Source organism: Eubalaena glacialis, chromosome X (genome assembly GCF_028564815.1).
Source record: "Eubalaena glacialis isolate mEubGla1 chromosome X, mEubGla1.1.hap2.+ XY, whole genome shotgun sequence".
In the NCBI taxonomy this organism is placed as follows: Eukaryota; Metazoa; Chordata; class Mammalia; order Artiodactyla; family Balaenidae; genus Eubalaena; species Eubalaena glacialis.
In genome coordinates, this window is record NC_083736.1 from 66,665,244 (window position 1) to 66,682,614 (window position 17,371).

Here is a 17,371-nt window from a genome sequence, read left to right on the forward strand (position 1 = left end):
GCAAGATCTTTTTTGATCCACCTCCTAGAGTAATGGAAATAAAAACAAAAATAAACAAATGGGACCTAATGAAACTTCAAAGCTTTTGCCCAGCAAAGGAAACCATAAACAAGATGAAAAGACAACCCTCAGAATGGGCGAAAATATTTGCAAATGAAACAACGGACAAAGGATTAATCTCCAAAATATATAAACAGCTCATGCAGCTCAATATTAAAGAAACAAAGAACCCAATCCAAAAATGGGCAGAAGACCTAAATAGACATTTCTCCAAAGAAGACATACAGATGGCCAGGAAGCACATGAAAAGCTGCTCAACATCACTAATTATTAGAGGAATGCAAATCAAAACTACAATGAGGTTATCACCTCACACCAGTTAGAATGGGCATCATCAGAAAATCTACAAACAACAAATGCTGGAGAGGGTGTGGAGAAAAGGGAATCCTCTTGCACTGTTGGTGGGAATGTAAATTGATACAGCCATTATGGAGAACAGTATGGAGGTTCCTTAAAAAACTAAAAATAGAATTACCATATGATCCAGCAATCCCACTACTGGGCATATACCCAGAGAAAACCATAATTCAAAAAGACACATGCACCCCAATGTTCATTGCAGCACTATTTACAACAGCCAGGTCACGGAAGCAACCTAAATGCCCATCGACAGACGAATGGATAAAGAAGTTGTGGTACATATATACAATGGAATATTACTCAGCCATAAAAAGGAACGAAATTGGGTCATTTGTTGAGACGTGGATGGATTTAGAGACTGTCATACAGAGTGAAGTAAGTCAGAAAGAGAAAGACAAATATCGTATATTAATGCATGTATGTGGAACCTAGAAAAATGGTACAGATGAACCGGTTTGCAGGGCAGAAGTTGAGACACAGATGTAGAGAACAAACGTATGGACACCAAGGGGGGAAAACCGCGGTGGGGTGGGGATGGTGGTGTGCTGAATTGGGCGATTGGGATTGACATGTATACACTGATGTGTATAAAATTGATGACTAATAAGAACCTGCAGTATAAAAAAAAACAAACAACCAAACAAACAAAAACAGCTAATACAACTAATACTAAACTTTCTTTGGGTTATTTGTATGGAAATATGTTAATATAAATGTTACAGACATTACATGAAATTTCTAAAAATCTTATATGTTCTGGTATAATGTTATAAGTCATAATTCTAGTTATTACTTTAAAGTGTATATCTCAGAAATAACTAAATTTCCTTGTCAATTGCATTATTATGAACTTTCATCAAATCTTTAACCATGGTCATTTTTAAGTCTTTTGTCATTTACAGAGAGTTCTGGGTGTACTCTGATGCTTTTGCAAAAATGTTCCTATAAAAGCGTTTCATCTTCAAGTAATTCATGGAAAAGACTCTGACAAGTACAGGTTTCTGGTAAGTGACTATACTGCTGAATTGAATGAAGAAGCATTTTCAGAACTCTAATGGAAAACTGATGAATTCATAAAAGTGCTAACAAAAGATCAAGATGAAAAAAAAATTAATTACATGGGACTGAGTGAACTGATGAGGATGATTATAATTTTTGTGACTTTCTGTTTGAATAAAAAAAAAATCCCACAAGGACTCAGAGGCAAAAAATATACAAATCAATTTTCACTGCAAAGTAAAGGAGCTGTTACAGTGGAGGATTACCGGACTGAATGTCAATATTATGACATAGTATGAGTGTGTTTCATGTTTGGTAATTGCAATCATTGTTGCTTTTGTTGTGGTCATCCATTTACAATGCTTGGTGTCAGTTTATTTATCTCTTGTAAAAAAAAAATACAGTGTGTGTGTGAGAAAAAAAAAAGGAAATGTAGAGACTTAAATGTAAGAGTGGACACTATAAAACTCTTAGAGGAAAACGTAGGAAGAACACTCTTTGACATAAATCACAGCAAGGTCTTTTTTGATCTACCTCCTAGAGTAATGGAAATAAAAACAAACAAATGGGACCTAATGAAACTTCAAAGCTTTTGCACAGCAAAGGAAACCATAAACAAGACAGAAAGACAACCCTCAGAATGGGAGAAAATATTTGCAAACGAATCAACGGACAAAGAATTAATCTCCAAAATATATAAACAGCTCATGCAGCTCAATACTAAAAAGACAAACAACCCAATCCAAAAATGGGCAGAAGACCTAAATAGACATTTCTCCAAAGAAGATATACAGATGGCCAAGAAGCACATGAAAAGCTGCTCAACATCATTAACTATTAGAGGAATGCAAATCAACACTACAATGAGGTATCAGCTCACACCAGTTAGAATGGGCATCATCAGAAAATCTGCAAACAACAAATGCTGGAGAGGGTGTGGTGAAACGGGAACCTCTTGCACTGTTGGTGGGAATGCAAATTGATACAGCCACTATGGAGAACAGTATGGAGGTTCCTTAAAAAACTAAAAATAGAATTACCATATGATCCAGCAATCCCACTACTGGGCATATACCCAGAGAAACCATAATTCAAAAAGACACATGCACCCCAATGTTCATTGCAGCACTATTTACAATAGCCAGGTCATGGAAGCAACCTAAATGCCCATCGACAGACGAATGGATAAAGAAGTTGTGGTACATATATACAATGGAATATTACTCAGCCATAAAAGGGAATGAAATTGGGTCATTTGTAGAGACGTGGATGGATCTAGAGACTGTCATTCAGAGTGAAGTAAGTCAGAAAGAGAAAAACAAATTTTTTTGTTTACTAATGTATATATGTGGAACCTAGAAAAATGGTACAGATGAACCAGTTTTCAGGGCAGAAATAGAGACACAGATGTAGAGAAGAAAAGTATGGACACCAAGGGCAGAAGTGGTGGGGGGTGGTGGTGGTGGTGCGATGAATTGGGAGATTGGGATTGACATATATACACTAATATGTATAAAATGGATAACTAATAAGAACCTGCTGTAGAAAAAAATAAATAAAATTCAAAAAGAAAAAAGAAAAAAAAAAGAAAGAAGGAAAACCTACCATTTGCGACAATATGGATGTACCTTGGGGGCATTATGCTAAGTGAGATAAGCAGGTAGAGGAAGACAAATATTGTATTATATAAGTTATATGTGGAACCTAAAAAAGTCAAACTCATAAAAACAGTAGAATGAGTTATTTTCTAAGCATTAATTCCCTGAAGTAGAGGATATAAACAATTTTTAGGACATAATGCTAAATTCCCTTTCATGCAAGTTGTACCAATATAACTATCACCAGCAGTGTATGATACAACCTTTTTTAATGCAAACCAGGTATTATTTTAGAAATTTTCCCTAATTTGATAGAAAAATGGTGATTCTGTTGTATTAATTTGCTAATAAGTTTGAATATTCTTTCAAGTATTTATCAGTTATTTGTAGTTCCTCAATTGTGAGGCAGAACTGACTTAGTCTTTGGGACAGCAGGTAGTTCTGGAAAGCTTCCCTGGAGAAATGTCTAAACTGAGACCTAATGGGTTAAGCAGATATCATCCAGGCACAAAATACTTATTCACTACGAGAGGGAAAAAAAGCAAATTTACAGCAGAGAAATATGGCAGATACCACCTTAATGAAGCCATTAAACTTAACATGAAGAGTAATGGGACAAATCCACATCTTGTACTTCCTGATTATGTACTGAGGACACATCTTACCTCTGTGGCACTCTTGCCAAAAATGCATAGCTTGAATCAAATCATGAGGAAATATCACACAAAATCAAATTGAAGGACATTCTATAAAACAATCTTTAAAAATGCCAAGGTCATAAAAGGTGAGTAAAGTCTAAAGTATTATCAGGTTAAAGAAGCCCAAAGAGACATTACAACTAAACGTTAACATGTTATCCTGGATTGGATCCTGGATCATAAGGGTTTTTTTGTTTGTTTTTGTTTTTGTTTTTTGCTATAAATGATATTATTGGGACAATTAAAGAAATTTGAATGGGGTCTTTGGATTAGGTTGTAGTATAATGCCAGTGTTCATTTTCTGATTTTGATGATTGTACCATGGTTATGGGACCGTCTTTGAGGAAATTCACTCTGAAGTATTTAGGAGACATGAGGGATCATGTCTGCAATTTACTCTCAACTGGTTCAAAAAAAATAATGTGTATGTGTAAATAGAAAGAGAAAGCAGGGACTTCGCTGGTGGCGCAGTGGATAGGAGTCTGCCTGCCAATGCAGGGGACTCAGGTTCGATCCCTGGTCCGGGAGGATCCCACATGCCGTGGAGCAACTGAGCCCGTGCTCCACAACTACTGAGCCTGCGCTCTATAGCCCGTGCGCCACAACTACTGAGCCCACACGTCACAACTACTGAAGCCTGCGCGCCTGGAGCCCGTGCTCCGCAGCAAGAGAAGCCGCTGCAAGGAGAAGCCCGCGCACCACAACGAAGAGTAGCCCCCGCTTGCCGCAACTAGAGAAAGCCCACGCGCATCAACAAAGACCTAATGCAGCCAAAAATAAATAAATACATTAAAAAAAAAATAAAGTGTATATCCCTTAACCCAATGGTTTCACTTTTAGGAATCTATCCTACAAAACTATTTGTGCAAGTTCACCAGGATATATGTACAAGGATCCACACTAAAGCATTATCATCAACAAAGTAATTATTAAATACTGAAAAGAATGAATTAGATTACCTGTATGAAAGAAGATGTTTGGTTATGTTGTTCAGTGAAATGTGAGATTGTTGAATTTAAAAAATCAGGTTACATAGAGGTAAATAGAGTAGGGTTTAGTTTTTAAAAATAAGCTCAATATCTGTATCACTTTGGTAATTAAAAATACATAAAAAAGAAAAAGGTTACCTAGGGAATAAATATTTTGTAGGGACAAAGTTCTATATAAATTTATTAATTCAACCACATTAATTATATAGTTTAAATTTTCTATGAACTTATTTTTGGTTTATTTTATCTGTCATAGCCTAGCAGTGGCTTTTGTTAAGTTGTCCCTTTATAACTGTTTCTATTTTGCCTTGTATTTCTAATACATTTTGCTCTGTATTAATTGAAACTACATTCCAGGCCAGACTTTCTCATTGTAGGCTGTGCCTTCTATCTGGACCCTCCTTGTCCTCTTTGTTCCATGTAATACTTTTTGCTTTGAATTCTACTTCATTTGAATTCACATAGCCACCCGTACTCTTTTTTGCTTATTTTGGCCACACTTTGTCCATCCTTCTGTTTTTAATCTTTCTGTAGCAATTTGTCATCTTAGAGCTCTTAGTGGTGGTATAGGTATAGACTGGATTTCCTTTCTTCGTTTTTTAAATCAATCTGTGTCTTTGCCTTTAGGTAGGGGAAACAAATCAAGCCATGTGTATTTATCTTTATAATGGATATGTTTGATCCTATTCCTACTATCCTATTTTATGCCTTCTTGCTGTTTCCAGAGATAAAAGCTGAAATTAAGGCAGTAGCAGTGGGAAGGAAAAGATGAAGCCAAGTGGAACATAATAATGATGATGAAGATAACAATATAGGGGATGCAGGAGAGTGAGGGGGGTGGAGGATTGAGAGATGGTTCCCTGATATCAAGCTTTGTCATCTGGTGTATGGAAGGAAAAAAAGCCTCCTTTTGTTTGTTTTTGTAGTGATAGAGATGATGAGTTTAGTTTAAGATCTGTTTTCTGAGGTCTTTATGTGATATGTAAATTGAGATATGCTACAAAAGCAGTTGTACATACAAATCTGGAGCTTATGAAAGAAGTCTTCACCTACATGTCCACAGTTATATTGGAGACTCTGAATACTGCCTATGGTTTAAAAGACCAATTAATTTGATGATGGTCCACATTCATGTTAAGGCTTTATCTATGGCAAAGGTGTATCAGACTTCCTTATACCACACTTGGTAAAAACAAAGCAAGGAAAATTACCTTTGCCATTCCAACTGAACTCGCATTCAATTCTGAGATTCCTTGGTTGGTCTTATCTCCACGTTCCCATATCCCGAAGTCCTGGCATAAAATAACCAACACACCATTAGCAAATCATCACTACTAAACGCTTACTAGATATACAAACCTTGAATAAAAGGCACAAGTATTAGCTAACTCGCCATACATACGTTTGCCCACAATGCTTATTAAGGAGAGGCCAATGAGTTGGGTTCCCCCTGTAGCTATTTTCTCAGTAGCTTTCAATTCTATTGGGGCCTCCAAGAAGTTAGAAGATATCTTGACAGTTGATCAGGACTAAGAACTGTAACTTAGTTCATCTAAAGAGGTGCTTCTCAAAATTTTTCATCAAAGCAGACACCTAGGGGGTCTAGGAGACACAGCCTAAACATCATCCAAGTATTTTATCTTAAACATCCATTCTAATTTTACTCTCTATTGGCACTGACAATGTACCATGCACTTACCTATGCACTTTACACTATTATAGTATCTTCCTTAATCTTTACATTTTATAGATGATGAAACTGAGGTGCAAAGAGAGGTCAAGTGACTCACCCAAGGTCACATAGCTAATGAATAACAGAGCTAGGATTAGAGTCCAAGTGCTCCGAAGCCTACATTCTTAACCATAGTTCTATACGGTCCCTCGATAATACAAAGATAACATTTAAAATTACTTTTTAAAAACTTTTCATTTCCAAATAACTTTAGATTTACAGAGAAGCTGCAAAAATAGTAGTGAGTTCCCATACACCTTTCACTCAGCTTCCCCTAATGTTAATACTTGACATAACCACAGTACAATTGTCAAAGTGAAGAAATTTACATTAGTAAAATACTAGTAACCAAATTATGGACTTTACTAGGATTTCACCGTTTTTTCCCCACTAATAGCCTTTTTTTTTAAAGATTTTTTTTTGATGTGGACAATTTTTACGGTCTTTATTGAATTTGTTACAATATTGCTTCTGTTTTATGCTTTGGTTTTTTGGCCGCAAGGCATGTGGGATCTTAGCTCCCTGACCAGGGATCGAACCTGCACCCCCTGCATTGGAAGGTGAGGTCTTAACCACTGGACTGCCATGGAAGTCCCACCACTAATAGCCTTTCTATGTATTCCAGGATCCAATCCAGAATACCATGCTGCATTTGTCATGCCTCCTTAAGTCTCTTCCAATCAGCTACAGTTTCTCAAGCCTTGCCTTTCATGACCTTGACACTTCCTGAAGATTAGTGGTCATATATTTTATAGATTTCCCTCAGTTTGGGTTTGCTTGATGTCTTCTCTTGATTAGATTGAGGTTATGCATTTTTGGCAAGAATACTAGAATACTACAAACATTATGCTCCTTCTTAGCACATCGTATCAGAGGTATACAATGTTGATGTCATTACTGGTGATGTTAACCTTAATGACTTGGTTAAGGTGGTGTCTGCAGAGTTTCTCCATTCTACTGTTACTATTTTTCTATTATACTATTGTATTACTACACTAATTACAAGCATACCTCAGAGATATTGTGGGTTCAGTTCCAGACCACAGCAATAAAGATTGCAATAAAGCAAGTCACATGATTTTTTTGCTTTCCCAGTGCATATAAAAGTTATGTTTACACTATACTATAGTCTATTAAGTGTGCAATAGTATTATGTCTAAAAAACAATGCACATACCTTGATTTAAAAATACCTTGTTGCTAAAAAATGCTAACCATTATCTGAGACTTCAGCAAGTCATAATCTCTTTGCTGGTAGAGAGTTTGACACACTGCAAGAATTACCAGAATGTGACACAGAGACAAGAAATGAGCAAACGCTGTTGGAAAAATTGCACCAATAGACTTGCTTGACATAGGGTTGTCACAAACCTTCAATTTGTAAAAAAACACAATTAACTGTGAAGTGCAATAGAGCGAACGAAGCACAGTGAAATGAGGTGTGCCTGTAATTAATAATTATCTTCAGAGAGATACTTTACGATTGTGCAAATATCTTGTTTCTCCTCAAACATCCACCCACTAATTTAGCATCCATCAGTGAATTGTGCCTGCAACAATTATTACAGTGGTGATTTCAATGGTGATTTTCTAGTTCCTTCATTACCTCTACACTCATTAACTGCAATTCTTCTCTAAGGAAGAGTTATCCTTTCTCCCTCATTTATTTACTCAGCTATTTACTTACATCAGTATGAACTTATAGATATTTAGGTTATTCTCTGGGTTGTAATAAAATGTTGTCATTATTTATTTTGCTCAAATTGTTCCAGCTCTGGCCACTGGGAGTTCTTCTAGGTTGGCTCCTGTGCCCTTTTGACATGCCCCATTTTTTTGAACACTTCCTCACTTTTTGTCACTATAAGATGCCCAAATACAGTCTCATCTTGTATTTTCCCTGCCCCAGCCCTGGAATCAACCACTTCTACAAGGAATCCTGGTTTCTTTTATTAGAGAATGATAGTTACATTCAAGACTTGGATGCTGGTCCTCATTGTCACTGTGGTGTCAGGCTTCTAGGCCCTCTCATTGAACAGAACTTGGAAATACCCATGTGCACACATGCATGTGCGTGCACACACACCTATATTTATTTTGGTATTTACCTTAAATTACTTTTAATATCAAATCTTTGAGTCAAAAGATGGAGCTTCAGAAAGGTAAGCCATATTTATCCCATGGTGAGTCTCATCTGCCCCTAAACCCAGCTCTACCCTAGTTTGTGCAGCAAAGATTAGAGTATGAGAAGGCACAAATATCATTAATTCTACTGCTGCAACCCTTGGCTGCAACAGAGAGGTCAGAGAACACTGGCTTTTACCCTGGATCACAGCAGGCCTATGGTATCAGGAAACAAAGCAATCCATCAACAAATAATGTCTGTCTGCATCAGATATGTCTATGTTAGAATTATCCTTCTAGTAAATATGGAGTGACAGGTTGCAGATTTATCCTCACACCTGTAACAACTAAAAAACAACTAACCAAACTAAAACAATTACACTGCTAAAAAAAACTGGACTACTTATGACACAGCCATTTTCAATACAATGAACATCATGCAATGAAGAACAGCAAACCCTGAGAGAGACCTTAAATATATTATGACAATAAAAACCTACCTCATATGTAGTCATAAGAAAGAGTAACTATTTTTGTATAGTAAGCACTGAATCAATGTCTACAGATGATATTAAATACATGACTAAATTTTATTTCTAAGTAGCTAACTGACCCATAATACTCCTTAGCCATCTTGCTCCCATTTAACCACAAACATTAAAATAAGACCACAATTTAGCCCCAGATTGCCCAATACATACCATGAAGTATTACAGAGTTTGAAAGGAATGAAAGCATTGCACCTTGACCCTCCTGCCTCTGTAAATCCCTTGCGGAAAAGGCAAACAGAGGACGACAGAGCTTAGTAAAGAGGCTGAAGGCAATTTCTGCCAGAAGCGTTATAGATTGGTTCACTATGAGGGGCAGCATTAAGAGAAGGATTAGGTTGTTCAGTATTTTAAGAACACCACATGTTTAAAATTCATTCCAAAATGAGTACTTACAGCAGTTTTATATGCAGCTTCGATGTAAAACACAAGGTTCTGTATGAAATTAACTTCATCTAGGCTGTGGATGATATGAAGTCCTGAGGAAAAAGAGAATAAAGATATAGAGCTAGTCAATTATCACTACAGGATTTACAGGCAGCCACAGTGACTAACTGACCCCCCTACTACCAAATAATCCTACTCCCGCTTAGGAATAATGGGAGACACTTTGATTCTTAAAACATAAAAATAATACCACAAATCAGTCCTAGGCTACTCTTCAACTAAGTAAGATACCACCATATTTTAACATGAAAGAATTTTAATTGTTATTTGTAGGCTTTAATGGAAAGTATCAGACTCCTAATTCTACAGGTAACTAATTTGTGCTGTGTTTAAATGTACAAACCTAGGCATCTGGAAAAAGAAAGACAAATATTTCAAAGAAGACTTGGAGGGAGTCTAAATACTAAGAAGTAGATAAAGATCATGATTTTAAGAACTCAAAACCATATTTTGGGGAGTAAAAATAATTATTCTAAATATAAGCTATATAAAGACAGGGCTTATAAATAAAATGTTTTGCATGAATAATACATTCAATTTTCAAAACAACCCTAAGAGGTGGGTACCTCTATTTTCTGCCTGAGGCTTAGAGAAGTTAAATATTTGCCTAAAGTCATGTAACTAAATAAATAGTGGAACCAGGACTCAATTGACTATCAACTTCTGTTTCACTTCAGAGACTGCGTTCCTAACCAAGATGCTATACCGCTTCCAAATATGTACAATATGATCCATTTTTGTTTAAAAACTAACTCCTTTCCCCTCCCCTGCCATCGAGGGAAATACCAACAATTATACAGTGAAAGTTTTTCCCCCACCCAGAATCACATCACTCCCACCCTGCCAAATCTCCTCTCTGGGAGAAACCAGTCTTACCAGTTTCCTCTGTATCCTTTCAGAGATACATTATGCGTATACAAAAATTATGCAAAGAGTAGTATACTATGCTGCACCTTGCCTTTTTCATATATAACTTGGAGACAATTTTAAATATATCTGCCTCATTTTTTAATGGCTACATAGCATTCTACTGAATGGCTATTCATGTAACCCGTTCCCTACTGAAAGACATTTAGGTTGTATCTAATCTTTTATCACTACAATCAATGCTGCAATGAATATCTGTGTATTTACATCTTTGGGCACATGCACCAGTATATCAAGGTAAATTCTTAACTGCGGAGTCACAGATTTATACATTTTTCCCAACATTTTATTTTGAATATTTTCAGACAAAAAATGAAAGAATTTTACATGGCACCTGTAGATTTTACACACCATCTGGACTCAACCATTAACATTTTACTATACTTTTTAATCACATATATATCCATGCAACAGTCCACCTTATTTTTTGATACATTTCACAGTTAAGCTGCAAATATGGGTACACTTCTCTCTAAATACTTCACCACATGTACAATTAAATGTTGATGATCATCACCAAGTTATTCTGCAAAGAAATTCCACAGTTTACATACCAACTAGCACTGCCTGCCTTTTTCCAACACATTTTGTAAACATAGGCTTTAATAAAAGTTTCTGATCTTTACCATTCTAATGGATGAGAAATAGAATTTCCTTGCACTTTAATTTGTAGCTTTTTTGAGTAAGGTTGTCTTTTCTTATATTTATAGGCCAACTGTATTTCTTTTCCTATGAACTGTTTGTTTTTTCATGTCCTTCACCAATTTCTATTGAATTGATGGTCCTTCTGTTATTAATATATTAATAAATATTAAGGAAATTAGACTTTTGCCCATCATATGTGTTGCAAGTATTTTTCCTAGTTTGTTTGAACTTTGATTTTGTTTACAGTATATTTTTCTTCTCAGAAGCTTTTATTAAAAAGCTTTATCCCATGAATGTTTCTAGTACTTTCTGTTTCTTTTCTTGCATTTAAATCTTTGATCTATTGACAAATATTTTAAATCACAGAACTCTAACTTTAAAATTAAAAAGGACTATATGATTCAGATCATCAGATTACAAACTCCTCCTGATCCGTGCCTCTTGCAAAACAGCAACCACAGCACAGGGCAGCATCAGCAGCAAAGGGTCTTTCTTGTAGCAGTAATGACCTACCTTAACTTCTTGGATAGAGAGGAAAAAAGAAAAGAGAGGTAGTAATATTGGACATCAGCTTCATAGCTTTATCTTGTCACCTCTGTGTGCCAAGGTGCTTGAACAGAGATTGAGAGAAGGCAGTAGGTGAGAAACTGGTTTTGTCCATCTCTTAGGCTTGGGTCACAGCTAACTAGTCACTATACCATATAAATGCCACACGTCTACCATTTGTCCCTTTGCTCATGATATTCTGTTTACACAGCTTTCTCCACATCTTGAAATCCTAACTGTTCTTTCAAGGCCCAGCTCAAATGCTATCTCCTCTTATGATGCTCTCATTGATTCCCCTCTTCGGTGCTTCACAGAATTTTATTTTTCTTGCTCTTATGAACCTATTTTTTACTTGTACCATAGATAAATCTTTACCTGAATTTGAAGGAATCTTATTTACATTTTTAAGTCCCCAAAAGTATCTCACATACTAATGTGAATGGTATTAAACAATATTGAATAGTAGATGTTCAATAATTATTTATTGAATGATCTTAAACAACCCTGTTAACCACAGGAGAGGGACCTGTCTCTTGAAGCAAAGCCATACATGTAGGAGCTCTGGTTCCTGTCCCTTCTATGGAGCCAAGGTGTTGCTTGTAGAACAGAGGATGCAGAGGTGAGACACACAGGTTAAATGAAGTAGGGCTTGGGTAAGGCCAAAGATGGCAGTGCTGTATACAGCACACTAAAATATGCAGAGCTCGAGAAATGAGGCTGACTCAGTGTTCTACTCCACAGACTGACTTGCACTCACCTAAAATTTAGCCTTTCTCTCCCTTATTTTTAAAAACAATATTGAGATATAATTCACACACCATGCAATTCACCCATTTCAAGTATATAATTCAATGGTTTTTAGGGTATGCAGAGTTCTGCAACCATCACCAGTCAATTTTAGAACATTTTCATCACTCCCCAAAGAAACCCTGTATCTGTAGCATCACTCCCTATTTCCCTTCAACACTTGTCCCATCGTTCCCCTACCCCACCTCCTGCCGAGCAATCACTAATCTTCTTTATGTCTCTATAGATTTGCCTTAATAGATATTCATATAAGTGCAATCATACAATATGTGACATATCATGTCTGGGTTCTTTCACTTAGCATAATGTTTTCAAGGTTCACCCATGTTGTAGCACATATCAGTACTTCATTTCTTTTTATTGCTAAAAAATATTCCATTGTACAGATATATCACATTTTATTTATCCAATGAGTAGTTAGTTGATGGACATTTAGGTTGCTTCCATTTTTTTTTTTTTGGCTATTATAAACAATGCTGCTATGAACATTCATGTATGTGCACAAGCTTTTGAGTGAACATGTTTTCATTTCTCTTGAGTATATACCTAAGAGTGAAACTGCTAGATCATATGGTAACTCTGTTTAACCTTGTGAGAACTGCCAGAGTGTTTTACAAAGTGGCTGTACTATTTTACATTTCCATCAGCAGTGTATGAAGCTTCCAATTTCTCCATATCCTCAGAAACACTTGTTATTTTCTGTTTTCTTGATTATAGCCATCCCCAGAGGGTATGACATGGTATCTCATTATGGTTTGCATCTGCATTTCCCTAGTGACTTATGATGTTTAGCATTTTTTCATGTACTTATTGGCCACGTGAATATCTTTGGAGAAATGTCAATTCATATTCTTGGCCCATTTCAAATTAGGTTATTTTTTTATTATTGAGTTGTGAGAGTTCTTTATATACTCTAGATACAAGTTTCTTATCAGATATATGATTTGCAAATATTTTCTATCATATTGTGGGTTGTTTTTTTACTTTCTTACAGGGGTCCTTTGAAGCACAAAAGTTGATAAACAAAAGTTTATCTTAAGTTGATAAATTCCAATTTATTTTTTCTTTAGTTGCTTATGCTTTTGGTGTCATATCTAACAGGGCCTTGTCTAACCCAAGGTCAGGAAGGTTTACTCCTGTATTTTCCTCTAAGTGTTTGTTATAAACTCGAATTTGTTCCCCCAAAATTCACATGTTGAAGCCCTAACCCCCAATGTGACTGTATTTGGAGATAAGGCCTTTAAGGAGGCAATTCAGTTTAAATGAGGTCATAAGGGTGGGGCCCTTATACAACAGGGACTGGTATCCTCATTACAAGAGACATCAGGAATGCACACACACAGAGAAAAGGCCATATGAAGACAGGCGAGAGGGTTCATCTGAAACCAGCCCTGCTGACACCTTGATCTTGGACTTCTACCCTCCAGAACTTCGACAAAATAAATTTCTGCTGTTTAAGCCATCCATTCTGCAGTATTCTGTTATAGAAGGCTTAGAGGATTAAGAGCTTTTTACAGTTTTCCTTCTTACATTTAAGTCTATGATTCATTTTGAGTTAGTTTTTGTCTATGTTGGAGGAAGAAGTCCAATTTCATTCTTTTGCATGTTGATATCTGGTTTTCCCAGCATCATTTGTTGAGAAGACCATTCTTTCCCCATTGAATTATCTTGGCACCCTTGTCAAAAATCAACTAACCATAATGTGATGGTTTATTTCTTGACTCTCAATTCTATTCTGTTATTCTATATGTCTATCCTTATGCCAGCATCACAGTATTTGGAAGTAAGTTTTGAAATCAGAAGGTGTGAGTCCTCCAACTTTGTTCTTTTTCTAAGTTGTTTTGGCCATTCTGGGTCCTTTGGATTTTCATGTACATTTTAGTAACAGCTTGTCAATTTCTGCGAAGAAGACAGCTGGGATTTTCACAGGAATTGCATTGAATCTATAGATCAGTTTGGGGAATGTTGCTATCTTAACAGTAAGTCTTCTGATCCATGAACACAGGATGTCTTTCTAATTTAACATTTCTGATTCTCTTCATTTGTTCCTGTGGATTTGAGTTACCATTTGGTATCATTTCCTTAATTCAGTATAGCTTTGCTCCCACCCACGTCCTTAGTTCTGATATTATCAAATATATTTACATTTTTATATGCTATAAGCCCAATAATACAAGTATATTGTTTTATACAATTGATTTTTAGGTCAGTTTAGAAAGAATAAATATGCAATTATATCATATTTTATAATTATTTTTACCAGTGGTCTCTTTTTTTGTGTGTGTGGATTCCAATTACTGTCTGCGGTCCTCTGATTTTAGTACAAAGAACTTCTTTTAGTATTTCTTGTAAGGTAGGTCTATTAGCAACAAATTCTCTCACTGTTTGTTTATCTGGGAATGTCTTCATCTCACTTCGTTTTTGAGAGATAGTTTTGCTGGATATAAGATTCTTGGTTGACAGGTCCTTTCTTCAGCCCTTTGAATATATCATTCCACTGCCTTCTGGCCTCCACTTTTTTTCTGATGAGAAGTCAGTTGATAATCTTATTTGGGTTCCCTTATACATAACAAGTCATTTTTCTCATAGTGCTTTCAAGATGTCTGTTTTTGGCTTTTAACATTTTTACTATGATGTTTCTGGGTATGAATCTCTGTTTATCCTACCTGGAGATCTTTGAGCTTCTTAGATATGTAGATTAATGTTTTTCATCAAATTTGGGATGTTTTTAGCCATTATTTCTTTAAAAATATTTTCTGCTCCTTACTCTCCTCTGGTGCTCTTATTACACGAGTTGGTGTCCTACATTTCTCTGGGGTTTTATTCATTTTTCTTTATTATCTTTTCTTGTTCCTCAGACTGCATAATCTGTTGATCTATCTTCAAGTATGCTGATCTTCCCCTCTGCCAGCTCAAATCTATGAGTCTCCCTAGTGAATCTTTCATTTTCAACTTTCCATTTGCTTCATTTTTATCTCTTTAGTGATATTCTCTATTTGACGAAATACAATCATCATATATTCCTTTACTTCTTTAAGCATGGTGTCCTTTAGCTTTCTGGACACTTTTATAGTAACTGCTTTGAAGTCTTTGTTTCCTAAGTTCAACATATGCTTCCTCTCAAAGGCAGCTTCTGTTACCCACTTTTTTTCTTGTGTTGGCTCAGGCTTTCCTGTTTCTTTGCACGCCTCATAAATGTTTGCTGAAAACTGGATATTATAGATAATATGTTGTAGGAATCTATAGATATTGATACCCTCCCCTATGGGAATTGTTTTTTGTTTACCTGTTTATTTGTTTAGTGACTTGGATTATTTCGGTGAAATTTATTTTCCCCATAGTATGCAGCCTCTGAAGTTGTTCTTCAGAGGGTGCTGCTTTGGACATGTACACTGTCACCCCAAGAAGACAGTGGTTTTAGCTTTAGCAACTGTCTCTTTCTGTGATCCATTAAATATCTGCCTCTGTTGGTATCTTTCCCAGATGTTAATCTCCACTAATTGCCAGCTGATTGTTCTATTATATTGTACAGTGCCCCAAGGCATAAATTGCTCCACAATCTCATTCAATTAAATTCAGGCCCCAGGGCTTCCCTGGTGGCGCAGTGGTTGAGAATCTGCCTGCTAATGCAGAGGACACGGGTTCGAGCCCTGGTCTGGGAAGATTCCACATGCCACGGAGCAACTGGGCCCGTGAGCCACAACTGCTGAGCCTGCGCGTCTGGAGCCTGTGCCCCGCAACAGGAGGGGCCACGATAGTGAGAGGCCCGCACACCGCGATGAAGAGTAGCCCCCGCTTGCCGCAACTGGAGAAAGCCCTCGCACGAAACAAAGACCCAATACAGCTAAATAAATAAATAAATAAATAAATAAATAAATAAAGTAGCTATTAATAAAAAAAAAAAATTCAGGCCCCATTTCAGGTGGTCTTTGATGCCAGTCTTTGAAATTTGTTCTAACCCTAGGAGGGCTGTTTTTAGCTCTCTCTTTCCTTGGTTCTCTATTAAGACTTCTAGCTAGTGTATGGGTTAGCTTGCTGCTCTTATTATTGAGTTATCAGCCTCCTCTCAATTTCTTAGAACCAAAATCTTCAATTGTTTTTGAGTGCCCTTAGGCTCGAGCTTTCCCACACTCTGTTCCAGATAAAGTCAGTTCTCTTGGGAGGAGCTATGGAGCTTTCTGTTCTTATGGCCAGCCCCATCATCCATGCTACTAGAAAGGTGGGCCAGGCCTATTATTCTTGGTCTGCTCTGCCTGGGATTAAGCTTCCACTCCATGAGTGGGACTCGGGGGTAGGAAGGGAGTTCCAAACCTCTTAATTATTCTTGGCTAGACTAGAACTTCTGCAACACAGAGCTGGGGATGGTGAGAAATGCTGGCAACGTACCTCTCTCAGGGAGATATCATAGTCCTAGACTGGGAGCTGGGGGGAGAGGGAGCCTTGTACTCCTGGCTACAACCACTTCAAGTAGTGCTTCTGTCATGGTGACCTTGGGGCAGGGGAGGGAATAGGTTGTGGCCCAAATGCCATACTCTCTCACTGTTAAGATTTAGATTTCCTTGAATAAATGTTTTTCCACTTGCTGTGTGCCCTTAGGACAATTTCCAGTGACTTTAAATGGTCGGTTTTATAAAATTAAATTTCACCATTTATGGCTATTTTGCTGGGGAGAGGGTCTGTGGAGCTTCTCTGCCACTATCCTGTAAGTTGCAATCAGCTTCTGTCTAAGCCTCTCTTAACCAAGGTTGAAATTTTTAAGAATTCAAAAACGTTCAGAGAATTGCTAAGTTTTCCATCAAGATCTTTCACATTCTACCTCTCAATTATCTCTCACAGCTATCCTTTTCATCATCAAGGCAACTGCCTTACATAAGTTCTGCATCATTTCTTGCCTA

At 36.7% G+C, this 17,371-nt stretch overlaps 1 protein-coding gene across 5 annotated transcripts in view; it reads right to left on the bottom strand.

Annotated features, from left to right (window-relative positions):
* PHKA1 (phosphorylase kinase regulatory subunit alpha 1) overlaps window positions 1-17,371 on the bottom strand; it is a 136,311-nt gene that overhangs the window by 107,601 nt on the left and 11,339 nt on the right. For all 5 annotated transcript variants that reach the window (XM_061178030.1, XM_061178027.1, XM_061178029.1 and 2 more), the window contains exons 5-6: window positions 9,501-9,583; window positions 5,916-5,996 (exon numbers count right to left, since the gene is read on the bottom strand). In XM_061178030.1, coding sequence (XP_061034013.1) covers window positions 5,916-5,996; window positions 9,501-9,583 — 164 coding nt within the window. The remainder of the gene's footprint in view (window positions 1-5,915; window positions 5,997-9,500; window positions 9,584-17,371) is intronic.